General features: G+C 44.5%; 1 protein-coding gene across 1 annotated transcript in view; it reads right to left on the bottom strand.

The window, feature by feature from the left end:
- PMPCA (peptidase, mitochondrial processing subunit alpha) overlaps positions 1–19,972 on the bottom strand; it is an 88,487-nt gene that overhangs the window by 55,289 nt on the left and 13,226 nt on the right. Inside the window, exon 4 of the mRNA XM_069241605.1 lies at positions 6,764–6,846. Within this exon, the coding sequence (XP_069097706.1) occupies positions 6,764–6,846 (83 nt within the window). The remainder of the gene's footprint in view (positions 1–6,763; positions 6,847–19,972) is intronic.

A 19,972-nucleotide genomic window follows, 5' to 3' on the forward strand; every position in this document is an offset into this window, starting at 1 on the left:
CTTTGCTGAATTGGCCTTTCCTATAGGATTCCTTTTTCTTGTATATTTATTTTTTTCGAGATTTTTTTCGAAATTTTTCCAATATTCAATAGTCCCTTTAGCTTCTTACCTTTATCTAATACTTCATCAATACACATAAATCTTAAAGTGTCAACTGTTGAGGGCCCGTTGGTTTTTTATGACTGCCCCCCCCCCCCCCTTTATGTCCACCTTCGACTCACACAACCAGATTAATTTCCATTCATACTTCAGTAATTGTAGTACGTTAAATACTAACGAACTACGAATTTAAGTCTGTTTTTGCTTTCATTAGCCGCGAGTCGGCTGACACTTCCGGTCTCGCTCGACGAGGGTTCCTCTTTAAAACCCCGTTAGAACGCTGCACTAACGTTCTATATGGCCACAAGTCTGCGGGGTAGGTTAATCAGCCTGCTAAACAAGGAACTACAAGTAAGTCTCTTTGACCCGCTCGTACCCGCTCGCAGCCGTTGCTGTTTGTTGCTCCCAGTTTGTTGTGCTTGAAGACAACTAGGTTTGCGTGTAGCGATCCGCGACGGGCATGTATATGTAGTTTTGCTTCCGTCCGTATTGTATTGATACTATACAACATCATTCTTACCGGGGCATTTTCCATATATGCGAATTAGCATATATTTATTCGTTTTTATTTAACGACATCAGATCGAAGGATTCACAACATCATCAATCATTTGGGTCCATCAATTTATGAGGAATTTATTTCTCACAACTGACAATATTATAAATAATTTCACCTATTATCCTTTCACTAACCTGGAGCCTCAGCATAGTATTTGTGTATGATTTAACAATATCAATGGTTTTTATGTTGAATCATAGGTTTGTTCTGGCTAATTGAGAGCTAAGTATTTGCCAAAATGATTTCTCTAGCCATGTTAATTTTTCTTGATTATAAAATACAGAATAAAAGTTCCTTTTTCCTGACTTGTGATCCTCTAAGAGCGCTATCCTGAAATTGGGGATGGTAAGCTGTTTGAAACGTTTTGCTTTCACTAGAGTGAGCCACTGTCATCACACTAACTTCACATATGCACTAATTTTGCAAGTTTTATTATTTAAATTGATCTTGATTATATTTTATCTTCTTAGGGTGAACCTTTTTGCACAAGTAGAACTAAGTAAGTGACTACTTATCTTTAGATACCACTGAGTATTTGTTCTAATAATTGTGGAGTAGATTTTCTTTTTCGGTCCTGAGGAAGCGTCATGGGATCCGATTGGACCATTTGGACGTGAAACATGTAGACCCGTTATAGAGAGATACCATAGATTGTTTATCCTCTTTTTTGGGAGTAGGTGACCATTATTATCACCCATTACTCTCCGATTTGTTTTTAATCTTGGTCTTCATCATATAAAACAGATTAAAATTATGATTGATAATCACTGGTGATGAACCAATTTTTAACTTTTTTTCTTTCACTCCATTGACATTTGGGTACTCCCTATTGGGCACCCACTTAAATCAATTCAATGTTTTGGAAGTGCTACTATCTGAGCACCCCGGTTAAGAGCACCCCCTCTGGGGGAGCCCATTAGGCATTGCAGCACCGGCCTAACGAGGAGCTTTCCCAATGATGAAGCCAGTCATCCACTGTGATGCATGAGGGTTCTTGCTCCTGGAGACATACCATTCACTCTATAGTTCATTTTCAATAGGAACCGTGTACTTTTTGATTTATAATGTCTATTTTGGGAGGCCGTACACTGGACCTCTAATCTCCCGGTCCCTCTCTTATTATTTTTTTGTCATCAAAAGAGATAACCAGATAGTTACGGTTAGTGCCTGCTGGTGCAGGGAAGGGGATCCTCCACTCCAACAAGGATGCTGGCTGGGGCGAGAGGTGCTGGCAGTTCCTCAAGGCTCCGGGCAGATGCACAACTGCAGGAAGAGTTTGGTCTATGCAATTGGCGGGACAGCAGCAGGCAGGGTTTCACGTCAAGTCCTCAGCTAGTCCACAGTTCTCGTGTCTTAGGCTCTTCTTTGTCCTTCTTTTCGTAGTCAGACGAATCAGAGTTCGTGGTGACATTGGGCCACCTAAATACTAAATTTACGGGGGTGTAGGGTAATAGCTAACGCGCTACCTACTCCAGGGGTGACTACATCCCCTAAAAAAAGCACTTCCTGTAGGGAGTGGGCATAACCCTGTCCCAGTGTTCCTAGTCCCATCAAAAACAAGATGGTAGAACCCTTCCTTCATGGAACACATCAGGCAGCCCCACCTTAGGGGTGTGACTAGCTTGATCGTGCAACACACCTACTTGCATAACTAATTTCCCACCTGTCATAGTTCCAAATGTGCCTGGGAACAGGGAGTGACATTCCCTAGGTCTGGGGGAAGCCAGTGTTGCATATCAAAGTTGGCAGAGGCTTTGAAGCCTCTGACCATGGTTTGCTGATTTACCAGCCATCCTGCTGGAGAAAGTGATAACACCTTCATTCGGACAAGCACTGTTTCTGGTCTCAAAGAGCGCGTGCTCTCACCCCGAGACGTGGGTCAGAAACGTGTCTATGGTGGCAGGCTGGTCGATACCAGTCAGCCAGCACACTAGAGGACTAGCAAGTTTCAGGGGACACCTCTAGGATGCCCTCTGGGTGCATGTGATAATAAATCCAAAACTGGTATCAGTATGGATTTATTAAGATGAGGCGTTTGATACCAAACACCTTAGGTTTGAGTTAAGCCATTCTGTAGCTGGGTAACTCATGATAAACAATGCCCAAAACATACCTTAAGATGGCTTCCCTGTTCACTTGCAATATCCAGCAATTGAACTAGACATCATGCAGATATGCCCACACATGTATTGTAATGCATCCTGCCTCAGGGCTCTTATGGCGTGCGGTAGGGATGACTTATATAAAAGATTTGCAGTGTATTTTTAGCATTGCAAACAGGGTGTAGGCAAAGTCATGTTTTCACGATGATTACACCATTTCACAAATTCTGCAATGGTGAACTGCATGTGTTTTTGTGTGGGTCCTTTAGGGTGGCATTATACATGCTGTATTAGGTACTAGAGGTACTATTTACATGGGGCTTATAGTGCTAAAGTCCTTACCAACTGGGTATTCCATTTTTGGGTGAAAGAACATTGGCACTGGAGCCCGGGTAGCAGAAAACCAGCACCCATTAGTTCAAATGGGAGAAAGATAGTGTAGGGGGAACCTGCAAAGAGAAGTCCAGTTTACTACAATGTTGTATCCACGGGTGGCATGTACTCAACCTTTCACCATTTCTTAAAGTAATTAATTTTTATTATATTAGTCATCAGACTAATGACACTAAAATGTAGCTGCAGAACTATGAAAAAAATATCTTTAGCAGCAAGCAGTAAATGCCACTGGGGAATGTGAGGTGCCTATGTTGTACTTGAGCAATATACATCCTTTGTTAGAGAGCAGCATAGCCACTAGATATGCCGCAGGCCACCAGAACAGACACACCAAACAAAAAAAAATGAGCCTTTCAAAAATATTAGCCTGAGTAGGCAGCATACAAAACCACCTTTTATATCTTGCAAAGGTAGTGCTGCAAAGTGACTCCTTTTAGGTCATCACCAGCAGTTTTAAATTTTTTTTTAGACTAACCTGCTGGTAGTCTTGGATCCTACCCCGGGACACTGCCATCCAATTCCCTGTGTATGTGCTCTGACACCTAAAGCATGTTGAAATTGGCTTAAAACTTTTTTGGCATATTTCACTTGCCTACTATTGAGCAGAACATGTGACATTATGTAACTCAGTTACAGCAACCTCTGTTGGGCTCATCAGAGCATAAAATTATACTATTGGGAATATATAATGCCAGGTAGTTGGCTAGTCACCTATAATATGGCCATTCAGATATTTATATGGAGATTTAACAGAAGTACAAGGATTTAACGGCCAACAACAATAAATGCTAGACTGCAACATTTTGGCTCCAAAAAATCCAACCTATAATGAAGGAGTGGTGGTATCAATTTATTGGTTTATCTGCCATAGAGTTAGCTATAATACATACAAATTTTGGTTGAAATAATCAAAGACCCCATCTGGGAACCAATGATTCATCTGCTAAACCCACTGTTTAGATGAATATTCGGATTTCAAATGAATCTGTCATTGAAGATTATAATGTTTCATGAATTAATTTATGTATATCTATGCTTTTGAAGTGCCCTGTAAACTAAATTAGATTTGTGCTTTTCTATTTATTATACCTGTACAACTACATCTTTCTTAGAAAAAAATAAAAAATAAAAAGAAAAGAAAAACAGAACATGTGAAATCAGAAATGACATGTTCCTTCAGTGACTAGACCCAAAACAACATTCTCACTGGTCAGGAAGTAGCTGGCACATAGGAAAATGTCAAATTACAGATTATAAACTTTAATCTACAACTTTTGAGCTACAGATTCTATTCAAATTATATGTAATAAAAATGCAATCTAATGGTAAGGTTGGACTTTTCCTATAAATATATGGGAAAATTTTACTTTTAGAAAGCTAACTTTACCTTGCCTGAAGCTGCTGGAGCCTAATTTGCATTAGCTCCCCAGCAACTGCCCAACCTGTCCCTGGTCAAAGTTAGGTGTGAAAACTGCTCCCACAACAGAGACAATGGGCTGGGAGGGGGGAAATGTTTTCTTCCCCTGAGAGGAAGATCAGTTTGAGTGGGCCGAGGAACTTAATAAACTTCAAAGGGACCTACCCTTTTACATGCCAATGTTAGGAGACACTTGGAAGGGCTCCAGCTTTTGTCTCCTAGTCAGGCTGGCACCAAACCAATTCCGTGGAAGGTTATTCCCAGAATCGGTTTTGAGGGAACACAGACAGGACTTATTTTCCTGGCCACAGCTCAGGAGGGGCACACAGGCTCCGCACAAGGGGAGAATGCTTTCCTCATCTTGGATTTTGAGAGTGAGTGGCACTGTAGAATTGTTTGCAGTAGGCAACGCCGGAGCTGGTAAAAACATATGGAGGATTGCCCCAGGGAACTTTCATCCCTTTGGTTAGGGGGTGTACATAAGTCTCCACACCCACAGACCAGCGAGTCCTACAAAGCTGTACCCTGATCCAGCCTTCCTAAGAACACTTTCTGCACCTGCGGAAGAACAGAAGAGAAGTGAACCTGCAGTGAGTGACCTTGGAAGAGCAATAAAGGACTAGACCTGCTGCACCTTGTAAGCATGACAACAAAGTGGACCTCAAGGGTCAGTCGAGTGACCTCCAGATTGGCTACAAGGACAGAAAATTGTAATAGGCATTTTCCCTATAATTCTCAACTGATGCTTGGCAACTGGTACTTAGACAGGACTTTGCTGGTGACCTCTGCTAGCACCTTGAGAGTCTTTAAGTGACCCTCTGAGGTCCTGGGTTGCTTAGAAGAGTATTCATGTGGTTGCACGGGCACCAGGAAAACATTTGGAAACTTTTGAAAGGATCCACTGCATTTGATTGAATTTTAGATTCACCCCATGAAAGGCTATAGCATCTTCCATTCCTGCTTTAGGACTTAGAAACTATTTAGAAGGTAGTGGCCTTATCCTTTAAAAGGTGGAAACTTGACCATCCCAAATAATAATTCATTTTCCTGCAAGTAGCCTCTTCAACTATCAGAGAACCAGCTCACTAGTCGCACATGCAGGTTTTCCCTATGTGTTTTTGCTGTTTTACTAGAAATCCTAGGGAAAAAAAAGGGCAGAGTTCTGCAGCAAGCAATCTCCTGAGGCTCTAAATGTGTCTTAAAAGTGTGTTCTTACCCTTGTAAGGCTATGATGAACTTAGCATCATCAGACCAGTCAACTAGGCAGCTGTGGGTGGAGACAAGGGCATTGGATGCTTGGCCCATTGTAAGTAGGCTAGTGAGTAATGGAGTTTCGGTTTAAAACAATAAAAAGTAACAGGTGGAATGTCTGCAAAGGTGGCAGCCACGGCCCATGGCTTGGGCTACATTCCAGTGCATTATTTTTTGCCCACTACATCACTCCAAATGGGGACCAACCACATAAAAATGAGTCAAACAAGGAACAATGGGAAATAGAGCTTTGTGCAACAATTTCTTTGACGTTAAGGACAGAACGTAGAGCGGTAAACGAAAATACAAAATTGTTCCCACTGACATCTGCAGTAATCTGAATGTCTAAAGTTCAAATCCGGGCATGGTAGCCTCAACCTTATTTCCATCCCTAGGTTTGTATATTGTGTGCCATTACATTTGTTATGAGTGAAATCAGTTACAAGACTTTGTTCTTGAATCAACACCCATTGATAGGGAACTGCTCATATGGCTAACCAACATAATTGAGGGTAATGATGTCAATGTGACCCTGTGCACATTGACTCAGAGGGTGCTCTAAGGATTATACGGAAGGAGCCCTTTCTACACTTCATATATGGAAAATAGCTCTAGTGCAAAGATTGGGGCAGTATTCTGGTGCACTACGTGGCTTCTCATCTTCACCTCACTGGACAGCTCAAGGTGCATTGGTAATTTCACTTGCCCGATTTCAGTGGGAGTGAAATCAGGGCATTGGAGACCTGCAGTGATTTCCCTGTGAGCCGTAAACCCTGCTGGTGTGTTAATTGGCTTCATAATTTGCTGACCATATCAATGTGCAAATAAGGGTCTACAGAGCTTCTGAGATACTGCGAAATTATACCAATAATCGTTTGGTATTGATACAATGAAATTGCGCTCCTTATGAGTTACATATAATTGAAAGCAAACATTTACCTTGATGTCTGACAGTCGCAGATGCCACCATGTTTCTCCAAAGTAAGGAGAATCTCATCTTTGCTGCCAAACTGAGCTGTAGACTATTACAAAAGGAAATACAAGTTAATGGAATCAGTTAAATCAACCATGTTAAAGAAGATTGCAAACTTTAAAAACACCCAGTATGCACAAATATAAAAAGTGTATGACTAAAACTTAATACTCCTGCTAAACATCTTCAGGTGAATACAGAAATGAACACTCTGGAGATTTGTATGCAAAAATATATTTAAATAATTATCTTTATACACAAGGTTCTGACACGTTTACTAGATTTTTTCTAGAAACAGAGTTCTTTTGTATTCTACCTTGCACTGGGACTAGTTAATTAATTAGGGAAGCAAGCCCAAGCTTTCACTGCCTTGGATAAGCCGCATACATCAATTCAAAAGGCTTTTGGAGAAGGTAATGTATATGGAAGGTCCGGAAGAATGGGCCAGTCTTTCGGTTGTACATATTACAGAGGCCCCTATGGATAGGGAAACTGTTATGGACAAGGAAGAAGATATTGATCAAATACATACTCCAGTAAGGTTTATCCTTCAAGAAAGATCATACGGGATCACATTCAGGACAAGGTGAGTATGAAGAGTGGTATTGGTTTTATCCAGAGAAACAAAGGAGGGAGATTGAAACATTTCATTCAGGAATGGGAGATGAACGATTCATGGGGTCTGGAAGCAGTAAGTGGTTATGTAACAGAATTCCAGTTAGAGCACCTTTGGAGGAAGGAACCAAGGGAGACATGCTTTCAAGAGAATGTAATGAACATTGTGACAGAAGATATTTGTGGAATGTTGGCAAAAGAGGCCATTGCAGAGATAGAAGATCAAGAAGGGTTTGTAAGTACTCTGCATTTGGTAGAGAAAATGGACAAATGTTTAAGGCCAGTGATACATTTGAGAGAATTAAATTATTTTGACTACTGTCAAGATTTACAGGTCCTTTAAATTACAGAGCATTGCAGGGCCTCAAGAGGTCAGGTCTGACCAGAGGATTATGGTACAGAGACAGGGTGAGGTTAACCCTAGACTCGCAGGAAGAACTGAAATGGTGGTTAGGAAATTTACAGGAATGGAATGACCGTGCAATGTTTGGATCTACCCCAGATTATGTGTCGGAAACCGATACAAGCAACTTAGGTTGGGTGAACAAATTTGGATGCGCAGGTAACAGGAGGAAAGTGGAGTTTAGAAGAGAGGAAAGATCATATCATTTGTTTGGAAATTAAGGCAGGAGAATTAGCAATTCACAGTTTCAGGGAACAAGTGCAGGGTTGCACAGTGCTACTGAAGATGGACATTATATCAGCAGTGACTTACATTAACAAGCTGAAAGGTATCAGGTGAAAGAGACTTTAGTGTTAGCAAAAGAATTTTATGAATTTTGTTTGGCACACAAGATAGATTTGAAAGCAAGGCATTTGCCGAGAAAGAAGAATTTAGGGGTGGATTGGAAACCACTTCACTTGTTGGATTACACCAGTTGGAAACTAATGCTTGGAGCGTTTCAGGAAATATAGATGAGAATGGGTCCACTGGAGGTGGATTTATTTGCTTCATGGTTTACAAATCAGCTAGTGAATTATGTGAGTTGGAGACTGGTTCCAGTTGCGATAGCGGTGGATGCATTCAGCCTGAAATGGAAAAACATAAAAGGGTTTGCGTTTCCACCATTCTCGATGATTCAGGGAGTACTGATGCAGATGAGGAGGCAGAGGTGCCAGTTAGTGTTAGTTACACCTTTTTGGGTGACTCAAGAATAGTATCCATTGGTAATGGAATGGTAATAGATGATCATTTAATGATTCAGACTTGCAGAGGACTTTTAAAAAGGATCTATATGGAAGGGAGCAACCTCTAGTAAAGTTAGGAGTGCTCAACCTACTAGTTGAGAACATTTCAGGAGATCAGAACGATTTACAGAACTATCAAGAGAGGCTTCAGAATTAATATACGATTCATGGGCACCAGGTACAAGAAAAAGATGTAGGAGTGCATGGAACAATTAGATATGTTGGTGCCTGGAAAGGGATTTGGATCCTGTGGTGGCTGATGAAATTTTGATTGTGCATTTTCTGGCAGAGCAATATGGGAAAGATTTGAGTTCTAGAACAGTGAATTGTTATAAATCTGGAATATCTATGAATTGTTCAGATCTGCAATATCTATAAAATTATAACATATCAGTGAATTGTTATAGATCTGCAATATCTATGACATTTACTTGAGGTTGGTAGTGGGAAGAAGTCCAGTAAGAAGTAAAGTAATGAAGGGAATAAGAATTAAAGGTCACAGTTTAGCCTGGTTGGCTAGGTCCCTCGACACAACAGACACATCTAGTTTTGGATGTATAGGTAGGAGTTGGAGGGTTTTGGGGGGGGGGGGGGGGGGGGAGGGGAAGAGAAGGAATTTTCTGCTTAGTTTTACTATGTTAATGAGACAATGCAATGACAGCATGACAAATGTAGCATACATCACAGAATGGTGCGCACAGGGCTCAGGCATGTTTCTCAATGACGGACATCATCAAAATGGCGAGCACTAATCCAACCCTCTCCAGGGCAGTCACATATAAAATACTGTCTGGAACGTGAATCGAATTCTAGACAAAATCAAACGTGGAGTGGTTCTTAGATCAGCACTGAGAACCAAGGCAGACATTGTGCTTCTTCAAGAAACACATCTAGTGGGCAACTATTGCCCTTTCTTGGTCCGCAAACGATATTCACAGGCTTATCATGCAAGGTTTCATAGGGGATCCAGGGGCGTAGCCTTATTAATTACAAAGTGTACTCAACCGGCAGTTACATGCACCTGGACAGATGACATGGGTCGGATTGTGGCAGGATTCTTCAGGGCCAGTCCATATCAATTTTAAGCTTATACGCACCACCTCCACTCACTATGGGATTTTGCACTCAACTGGGAGGGCTACTTAAGGATCTACCATAGGCCACATGGATATGGCGGGAAGGGCAGAGGCCTATGGGAGTGTGCAATTTCCATATGGTCTAATCCTCAGCCGGGATGGAGCAGGTCAACACATTTAACAACTTTAATACGCAATCTGAATCTGGTAGACATATGGAGAATACAACATCCAACTGAGAAAGGTTAGACCTTTTATTCAGGGGCATAGCGAACCTTCTCTAGAATAGACTACTTTCTTATGCCCATAGAAGAGTGTTATAGGGTGACAGAGGTGAGACACTAACTGAGGGGACTATCTGACCACTCTTCAACAGAGATGATCTTAACCTGGGATGCGGGGGGCGGGTTGAGGACTGAATGAAGGATGGATAGGTGGTACCAGCAGGATGATTTCAGAGACATGTGCCGACAATGTAGTGAGCAATATTTCACAGAAAATCGGGGATCGGTGACCTCACAGGAAGTGGTATGGGAGGCCCAAAAGGCCTGTTTGAGAGGCTAGCTCATCAGCTATGTGAAAGGCCATAGAGAGAAGAGTAGGCAGAAGATCCAGGATCTAGAGAGGGACATCTTCCACCTGAAAGGCTGCCTTGCCTCCCCAGCCCAGGACAACCTACTGCGTGACCTAACACACACACAAACTCTGATGAGGCAGGAACTAACACAAGCAGCACGGGAAGCCTGCAAGGCCACACAGAGCAGAATCTAACAATGGGGCGATAAAGCCAGTAAAGCCTTGTACTGGCGGTGCACGCCTAGGGTGGGGCTGGCATACTTTCAGCTAAGGAATGGCTCAAGGGTGATGGGGCATAGGCCGATGGCTTAGGCTTTCACAATTATCCTCAGGACCTTTACCGGGCAGACCGCCCCAGATCTCCCCCAGTTTGTGCAGGATCTGCCAGTTCCAAGCCTCTCAGCGGAACACAGTGCCTCCCTAGAGGCAGACTTTTCGGTCAAGGAGATAAGAGCAGCTTTGGCTCAGCAAAACCCCGGGAAAGCGCCTGGACCGAAGCCGGGTGAGAGTGGATCCACTATATAGGGGCTTCCAATGAGAGGATGCGGTAAGTGACAGCATATCGTTATACGCAGACAATGTACTCCTCTACTTAGGGGTTCCGGAAGTATCTGAACTAAGTGCGTTGCAAATCTTAGAGAAATGAGGTGAGTATCCAGGGCTCCCTTATCAACCTGCGGAAGTCTGTAATCTATCCCATAACATTGTGCTTGACAAATGACATGGGCGACTGGCCTATCAATTCAACCCAAAGGGTTTAAATACTTGGCTGTGTTTATTACAGGGAGTGCAAATGGTTACTTTGAGAGTAATTTGACACCGCAACTAGGGAGAGTGTCTCAAGACATTCTGTTCTGGAAGGCTCTCCCATCGTCCTTACTGGGGCACTCTGCCATATTCAAAATAGTGGCACTACTATGCCTTTTAAACCACTTACAGAACCATCCATTTCCAATTGGTAAATCCTTTTTCCTGAAATTGAACGCCCAACTGGGCACATTGCTATGCGGGAATTACTTCATCGCACTTATTACACCAGGGTGGGACTATTGCATGGGCTTTCTGGCAAGCTGCGCTTGTTTGCATTGAGGAGAAACTCAACTCACACATTCTGGTACTGCTCTGCCCTGGCCTGTTCCTGGGAGGGCCTCCTGAGGCAGTTGGAGCAGGTATTAGGCTTGAAATTCCAAAGGGAACCCAAATTGATCCTCCTACATATCACCAACAGGCTTTAAGGCACACAATATCAAAAAACCCTCTTGTGGCTGGATCTGGTGCTTGCTAAAAGGGATATCACAAAGGCATGTAAGGAGGTACACGCTCCCTCGATGGAGGGGTAGGCCCAAGGTATGGATTTCTGCACGGGATTGGAAAGGCACATATATGTAGAAGGGGGTGCCCCCAAAATACTACAAAATATAGACTGGAAGGGTGGATACACCAGGACCCCATTGCAGATAAACCATGAACACTTAATTAAAAAGGGGTTCAAATAGACTTCAAAATTGGGTAGGCGTTGCTGGTCTGTAGGGAGGGGGAAGCCAACACTATTGTCTGTTTCTGAGATGCACTATGTACTGATACTGACTGCCACTATGTCTTCTGCTGTGTGCTTTGACTGTGAAGAGTATGGGAGCCCTAATGTAACTGAAGGAGAAAAGTTTTTTTTTTTTTATATCTATATCTATCTATAGAGTGTAGGAAGTTGGCTCTGTATGCACTATTTCAAAGTAAGGAATAGTATGCACAGAGTCCAAGGGTTCCCCTTAGAGGTAAGATAGTGGCAAAAAGAGATAATACTAATGCTCTATTTTGTGGTAGTGTGGTCGAGCAGTAGGCTTATCAAAGGAGTAGTGTTAAGCATTTGTTGTACACACACAGGCAATAAATGAGGAACACACACTCAAAGACAATTCCAGGCCAATAGGTTTTTGTATAGAAAAATATCTTGTCTTAGTTTATTTTAAGAACCACTGGTTCAAATTTTACATGTAATACTTCAAATGAAAGGTTTTGCAGGTAGGTACTTTAGGAACTTTGAATAATCACAATAGCATATATACTTTTCAAATAAATCACATATAGCTATTTTAAAACTAGACACTGCAATTTTCACAGTTCCTAGGGGGAGTAAGAGTTTGGTAGTTTTTTCAGGTAAGTAAACCACCTACGGGGTTCAAGTTTGGGTCCAAGGTAGCCCACCGTTGGGGGTTCAGAGCAACCCCAAAGTTACCACACCAGCAGCTCAGGGCCGGTCAGGTGCAGAGGTCAAAGTGGTGCCCAAAACGCATAGGCTTCAATGGAGAAGGGGGTGCCCCGTTTCCAGTCTGCCAGCAGGTAAGTACCAGCGTCTTTGGAGTGCAGACCAGGGGGGTTTTGTAGGGTACCGGGGGGGGGGGGGGGGGAACACACAAGTTAGCACAGAAAGTACACCCTCAGCAGCACGGGGGCAGCCGGGTGCAGTGTGCAAACACGCATCGGGTTTCCAATGTAAATCAATGGGAGACCAAGGGGTCTCTTCAGTGATGCAGGCAGGCAAGGGGGGGGGGGGGCTCCTCGGGGTAGCCACCACCTGGGCAAGGGAGAGGGCCTCCTGGGGTCACTCCTGCACTGGAGTTCCGATCTTTCAGGTCCTGGGGGCTGCGGGTGCAGAGTCTTTACCAGGCGTCGGGATCTGGGAGTCAGGCAGTCGCGGTCAGGGGGAGCCTCGGGATTCCCTCTGCAGGCGTCGCTGTGGGGGCTCAGGGGGGACAACTCTGGCTACTCACGGTCTCGCAGTCGCCGGGGAGTCCTCCCTGAAGTGTTGTTTCTCCACAAGTCGAGCCGGGGGCGTAGGGTGCAGAGTAGCAAGTCTCACGCTTCCGGCGGGAAACGCAGTTGTCTTAAAGTTGCTCCTTTGAAACTAAGTTGCAGTCTTGGGTGAACAGGGCCGCTGTCCTCTGGAGTTTCTTGGTCCTTCTAGAGCAGGGCAGTCCTCTGAGGATTCAGAGGTCGCTGGTCCTGGGGAAAGCGTCGCTGGACCGGTGTCTTTAGAAGTGGGGAGACAGGCCGGTAGAGCTGGGGCCAAAGCAGTTGGTGTCTTCATCTTCTCTGCAGGGTTTTTCAGCTCAGCAGTCCTCTTCTTCTTAGGTTGCAGGAATCTGAGTTCCTATGTTCTGGGGAGCCCCTAAATACTGAATTTAGGGGTGTGTTTAGGTCTGGGAGGGCAGTAGCCAATGGCTACTAGCCCTGAGGGTGGCTACACCCTCTTTGTGCCTCCTCCCAAGGACAGGGGGTCACATTCCTATCCCTATTGGGGGGATCCTCCATCTGCAAGATGGAGGATTCCTAAAAGTCAGAGTCACTTCAGCTCATGTTGCCTTAGGGGCTGTCCTGACTGGTCAGTGACTCCTCCTTGTTTTTCTCATTATCTCCTCCGGCCTTGCCGCCAAAAGTGGGGCCGTGGCCGGAGGGGGCGGGCAACTCCACTAGCTGGAATGCCCTGTGGTGCTGTAACAAAGGGAGTGAGCCTTTGAGGCTCACCGTCATGTGTTACAGCTCCTGCAAGGGGGAGGTGATAAGCATCTCTACCCAGTGCAGGCTTTGTTACTAGCCACAGAGTGACAAAGGCACTCTGCCCATGAGGCCAGCAACATGTCTCAAGTGTGGCAGGCTGCTAAAACCAGTCAGCCTACACGGGTAGTTGGTTAAGGTTTCAGGGGGCACCTCTAAGGTGCCCTCTGGGGTGTATGTTACAATAAGATGTACACTGGCATCAGTGTGCATTTATTGCGCTGAGAAGTTTGATACCAAACTTCCCAGTTTTCAGTGTAGCCATTATGGTGCTGTGGAGTTCGTGTTTGACAGACTCCCAGACCATATACTCTTATGGCTACCCTGCACTTACAATGTCTAAGGTTTTGCTTAGACACTGTAGGGGCACAGTGCTCATGCACTTGTGCCCTCACCTATGGTATAGTGCACCCTGCCTTAGGGCTGTAAGGCCTGCTAAAGGGGTGACTTATCAATACTACATAGGCAGTGTGAGGTTGGCATGGCACCCTGAGGGGAGTGCCATGTCGACTTACTCGTTTTGTCCTCACCAGCACACACAAGCTGGCAAGCAGTGTGTCTGTGCTGAGTGAGGGGTCCCCAGAGTGGCATAAGAGATGCTGCAGCCCTTAGAGACCTTCCCTGGCATCAGGGCCCTTGGTACCAGGGGTACTAGTTACATGGGACTTACCTGGATGCCAGGGTGTGCCAATTGTGAAAACAAAAGTACAGGTTAGGGAAAGAACACTGGTGCTGGGGCCTGGTTAGCAGGCCTCAGCACACTTTCAAATCAAAACTTAGCATCAGCAAAGGCAAAAAGTCAGGGGCATTTCCTTACATATAGAAAGAGTGTTTAATCTCCTTTTAGATTCTCTGCCAAGTTGGGGGCCAAACTCTCAAAGGAACTTGTCACTACTTACGTCCAAATATGTCCCAATAGCCGTCTATGGTGATGGTCTCTTGGGTTTTATTGAGCAACTGAGTTTACGAAAAACTGGTAATTGAAGGATTAGGAGACTCTTGGCAGTCTCTCCTAGTACCTCAACAGTTATTTGTTGCACTGAATTAGGTTTAGGTTAGGTCTCAGACTATATTAAAGTCCCTTGTTGCGCTGGATTGTGACATAGATTTCATGTGAAACCAATTGCAATTGTTTGATTTTAACAAAGTATCTAAAATTAGACAAACCTGCTAAGATCCCATGGCTCAACTACATAAAAATAAAATGCTCCAATGTCGGATTAACTGAAATGGACATTAACCCTGAAACCATGTCAAAATCTTGTAAGGTTTCTTTAAAAGCCCACTTTCTTGGCATTTGCCACGAAAAAAAAAGAGTGCACTGAATCACACGGTAAGGTCCTATTTTCCTGCAACGACATTACATTAGCGATGGACCAATATTTAATATGGGTTTCCAACTCACAGCATAGATACTTTCTAACACACTTTGGGCTCAGCATTGCACATGTTTTGGTTGCCTACCATGTGTCAGGATCTTACAAGGGTTTGTTTCCATGATGTCCTTGTGGCTCCTGCTGTCTAGAAAGCGCTGTTTGAAATTCATCCTGTGTTCTACCAAGAAGAGACAGTGTATACCTGCTTTATTACACCTATAACTGCTTTCTTCAGGGTATACTTGCTGGAGCGTGGCAAAATATATACTGATGTATTAGGCTTAGGCGCCTACTGTAATCAAGGGTAGGATTTGAAAAGGTACTGATTGCTCTTTGGCGAATACCTTGTATAGTTGATGGACTCAGTCTCGATTTGAAATATTATCTGCAAATATGCTCGGAGTTTTGTTCATACCAGCTTGTCTTTTTACATTTTCAAAGTTTAATCTTTGTTTTTAGGAATTTATAATATATTTTTTTTTATAACCAAATTTTATTGTTTTCAAAGAATTATGGCAACAACCTTTTAGCACAGGTACAACCGAACAATTCAATTGTAATGCATTTACTGTGTACATGTTTTTCTTTTCGGGGGAAGGCATAGGTAGTTCCTTGATCACGCTCAGTGAGGAGGAGGAGGGCGGTTTGATCTAATCTATGACAGTGTTCCGAGCCATGGGCCCCATATTTTTCCATATTTTCGGGGACATCCTCTCGATTTGTATATTTGTTTCTCTTGGATTGCGCACCAGTCTACCCCCTTTCTCTATTTCTGCAGGGATGGGCCGGCAGTCGAAGTCCACGCCGCAGCTATGTCTCTTTTGGCCACCAGCAGAGCCGTCCCAATGAACGCTCGGTTGGTTCGTGATCTTAATCTCTCCTCCATGATTCCCAGTAGTACCATGGAGGCGGAGAGTTGGAGTTTCGTCCCTATTGTCTTGTTTAGTTCGTTTAGCACCTTTTCCCAGTAGATCTGCAGCATCGGACAAGACCAGACCATGTGGAAGAAGTCTACGTGTTCTATGTCGCAGCGGGGGCAGCGGCTGTTTGGCCATATTCCCGTCTGTGAAAGCCTTTTGGGCGCCAAGTATGCTTTGTGTAGGTAGTAGAATTGTATGGTGCGTAGTTTTGCTGATATGGCTAGGGTTTTGGGGGCTTCTAAAGCTTCTGCCCATTCTGAGTCTTCTAAAGCCCCGGTCCAGGTCTCCCACACCGCCCTCATCGAGCTTGCGTCTCCTGGTGTATTGTTAGTCAGCATTCTGTAGAGTTGAGATATCCCTTTCCCTCCCATGTTTCCCATTAGTGTTTTGGCTTCAAAGGGGTTAAATTCCGGTAGTGGGTTCTTGGGGAGCTGCTTGAAGGTATTTAAAAAATTGCGTTCGGGATAGTTGGAACTCTGTCTGTAGTTCCTGAAAGGATTTAAGCATTTCTCCCTTCCATATGTCTCCCACCAGTGAAATCCCCAGTTTATCCTATTCTGCAAATCCCTCCAGTGTGGCGGTGGCGTTCATCCATTTCCCTCTCCATAGCGGGGTCTGTAGAGTGATTACTGCATTCCATTGGGTGTGTCTCAGTGCAGCCCGCCATGCCAGGAGGGCGGCTCTAGTTGTCTCGCCCATACCTTGGGGAAGAGGTGTACCGTATAACGCATCCAAGATGCGTGGGAAGCCTAGAGTGTTCAGTTCCATTTGGTATGCTGGGTCTGACCACCCTCCGTTGAACCAGTCATGTATTGTTAAAATCTGTGTCGCCAAATGGTATAGGTATGGGTCAGACATCCCCAGACCTCCCTCGTACGTTCCCTTCTTGCAGTATTTTGTGGCTTCCCGGTGTCTGTTCCCGCCCCAGAGGAATTGTAGTGTCGCTGTTTCTAGAGTTCGAAACCACGAACGAGGGATGGGGAGGGGGAAGTTCTGAAAGGCATATGTTAATCTGGGTAGAATCATCATTTTATATAAGGCTGTCCGCCCCATTATGTTCAGTGGTAGTGTCTGCCATTTTTGTAGGTCTGTCTTGACTCGTGTTAACAGTGAGTCTACGTTCTTTGCCCAGGTTAGTTCCGGTAGGAGGGTTACCCAGACACCCAGGTATTTAAAGCTCAGTCTGCGAAGGGGTATTGTGTCCTGCCAGTCAAAGCAGTCTCGGGTATGTGCCAAAGGGACCAAAGACGATTTGACTGGATTCATCTTCAGGCCTGAGGCTGTTGCAAAGCTCTTAAGGTGTTGGAGACTGCGTGGGCCGGATGTGCTTGGGGTGCCCATATAAAGTAATACGTTGTCTGCGTATAGAGCTATTTTGTCTTCTGTGGCGTGTTTCCATCTCCAGCCGCAGTATTCCGGGTCTGTTCGGAACATCTGGGCCAGGGGTTCTATAGTTAGGGCAAAAAGAAGGGGGGATAGCGGACACCCCTGTCTTGTTCCCCTTCTGACTTCAAAGAGTGATGATAGGGTTCCATTGATTTGTACTCGGGCCGAAGGGTCCGCGTATAACGCTCGGGTTAGTTGACAGAATCTCGGTCCCAATCCCGCCCTCCGTAGCACCATGAATAGGAAGTTCCAGTCTACGGAGTCAAAAGCCTTCTCAAAGTCAATAAAGAGCAGCGCTAAGTCTCGGGGTACTTTGTGTCTTTCACCGAGGGCCACATGAAGGCGGTGAATACAGTGACGGGTGCTGCGGGCTGTCATAAACCCACATTGGTCTGCGTGGATCAGTTATGGTAATACTCTTTTGAGACGTGTTGCGAGTATGTTGGCTAGGATCTTGACCTCGCAATTGATCAATGAGATTGGTCTATAGTCTGCACAGTGTGGTGATGGAGGGTTAGATTTGGGAATCACTACTGTGGTGGCTTCATCTAGCCCTCTCGGGAAACGCCCCTGTTGTTCTACTTCTGTGAAAAGGGCCATTAGATCTGGCATTAGCTTCTTCCTGTATTTCTTGTAGTATTCTGCTGGGAAGCCATCAGGGCCTGGGGTTTTTCCAGCTCTCCGTCCCGAGATGGCATTGCTTATCTCTTCTTCTTGCAAAGGCTCGTCTAGGATCTGCGTTTCTGGAGGGGGCAGACGGGGCAGGGGGGGTGTGTCTAGTAGTCTACGGCCATGGGCTGGGTCGACGGAATCTAAGGCCTTATACAATGTTTTGTAATATCGGGCAAAGGCCTCTGCTATATCTTGGCGTTTCTCGACTCTGCCCTTTTCTCCATCCCATATTTCGGAAATAATGGCTGAGGCTCTGTGGTGGGAGATCAGCCAGTGTAATAATTTCCCTGTTTTGTCCCCCCATCCATATATTCTGGCTGTGCTTGCTCGCCAGAGAGCTTTTGCTGCTTCTAGGGACAGATCTCTGATTTCCTCTCGTATCAGGGACAGCTGTCTTGCGCCCCTTTCGTTGGGGTTCTCTTCTTCTGCTAGTTCTAGCTCTGCTGCTTGTTTCTCTAATGATTCAATATTTTGAGTTTTTTGACGTTCTAGCTTTCTTATCAGGCCTCTGGCTGACCCCCTCAGGACAGCCTTGCCTGCCACCCATAAAATGCCAGTTGAGGACACCGATCCCTCGTTCAGGCCAAAATATTCATTTTGTACCTCTTGTAACTGTTCTACGAATTCTTCGTCTTGTAGGTACCAAGCATTTAATCTCCACATGGGTGGGTTTGCCTGCCGGGCCTGACCCAGACCTATGCGTAGTGGTGCGTGATCAGATATGCCTCTTGCCAATATTTCAATATGTGATGTGGCACCGCAGTCTGCACTGGGTAGTAGTATCAAGTCTATTCGGGATTGCGAGCCGTGTGCTGCTGAGGTGTGAGTGTATTGTCTGTGTCGTGGGTGTCTCAGTCGCCAGATGTCACTGAGTCCCATTGCTGTCATCCAGTTCGTAAGGCCCGTCGCCATATCCCATCTGTGGGTGGTTATTGGGCCTTCCACGTCTAATTTAGGGTTTGGGACTGCGTTAAAGTCGCCTCCCATAACAGTCAGTCCTGAGGGTAGGTCTAGGAGGATTTGTGTTAGTTCCTTAATGGTTCCTCGTTGTAAGGTTGGGGGAATACATGTACTAATAGGAATTTATAATATTTATATATGGAGTTTAACTATTTCTTTAACTGTTATGGTAACCAAATAAAGTATTTTGACTGACTGACTAAACTGACACATGTAACTCAAGAAGGGGAATACCCTGATAGAGGCGACACAATATTCATAACAGATCGAGGACAGACATCAAATTGAATTTATTTCTAAAAGTAAACTATCCTAGATTTTTTGGGAGGAAACGTGTATTGACTGTGCCCACCACAAATCAACAAATATGCTACAGTCCAAACTAAGAAACCCTTCACATTATTAGTTACCAGGCATAACTAAATGGTCGTTATTGTTATCAGCTCATTGGCTTACGTACATCAGGCCAGATGAACATTTTACTTCAGTGGGTCTCACAATTACTTGTGGGAAAAAAAGCATCAGGGATCTGAACCATGATTTCGATTCCCAGCTTAACTACACTACTACTGATCCTACTGTTCCCCAAATTGGCACTTAGGGTCTCATTCAAAACTGAAAGCCAAATGTGAAGCAATAAGTGGTTAGCTCAAAAATATGTGTACTGGGTTTTCAATGAGTTTGCACTAAAAATGACACAGCACAGGCACAACCTGTTGTAGCGACCGTTTTCAGAGCACTCAGTGACTTTACTGATCTTCTTCGCATGCCTGTCCCAGGTGATAAAACTGGTTGCTAAATGAAGTGTGAGAGCACAACTAATGGTGATTTAGGCCTATTAAGTCTAAAACGAG

The sequence above is a fragment of the Pleurodeles waltl genome, chromosome 6, assembly GCF_031143425.1.
Source record: "Pleurodeles waltl isolate 20211129_DDA chromosome 6, aPleWal1.hap1.20221129, whole genome shotgun sequence".
NCBI lineage: Eukaryota > Metazoa > Chordata > Amphibia > Caudata > Salamandridae > Pleurodeles > Pleurodeles waltl.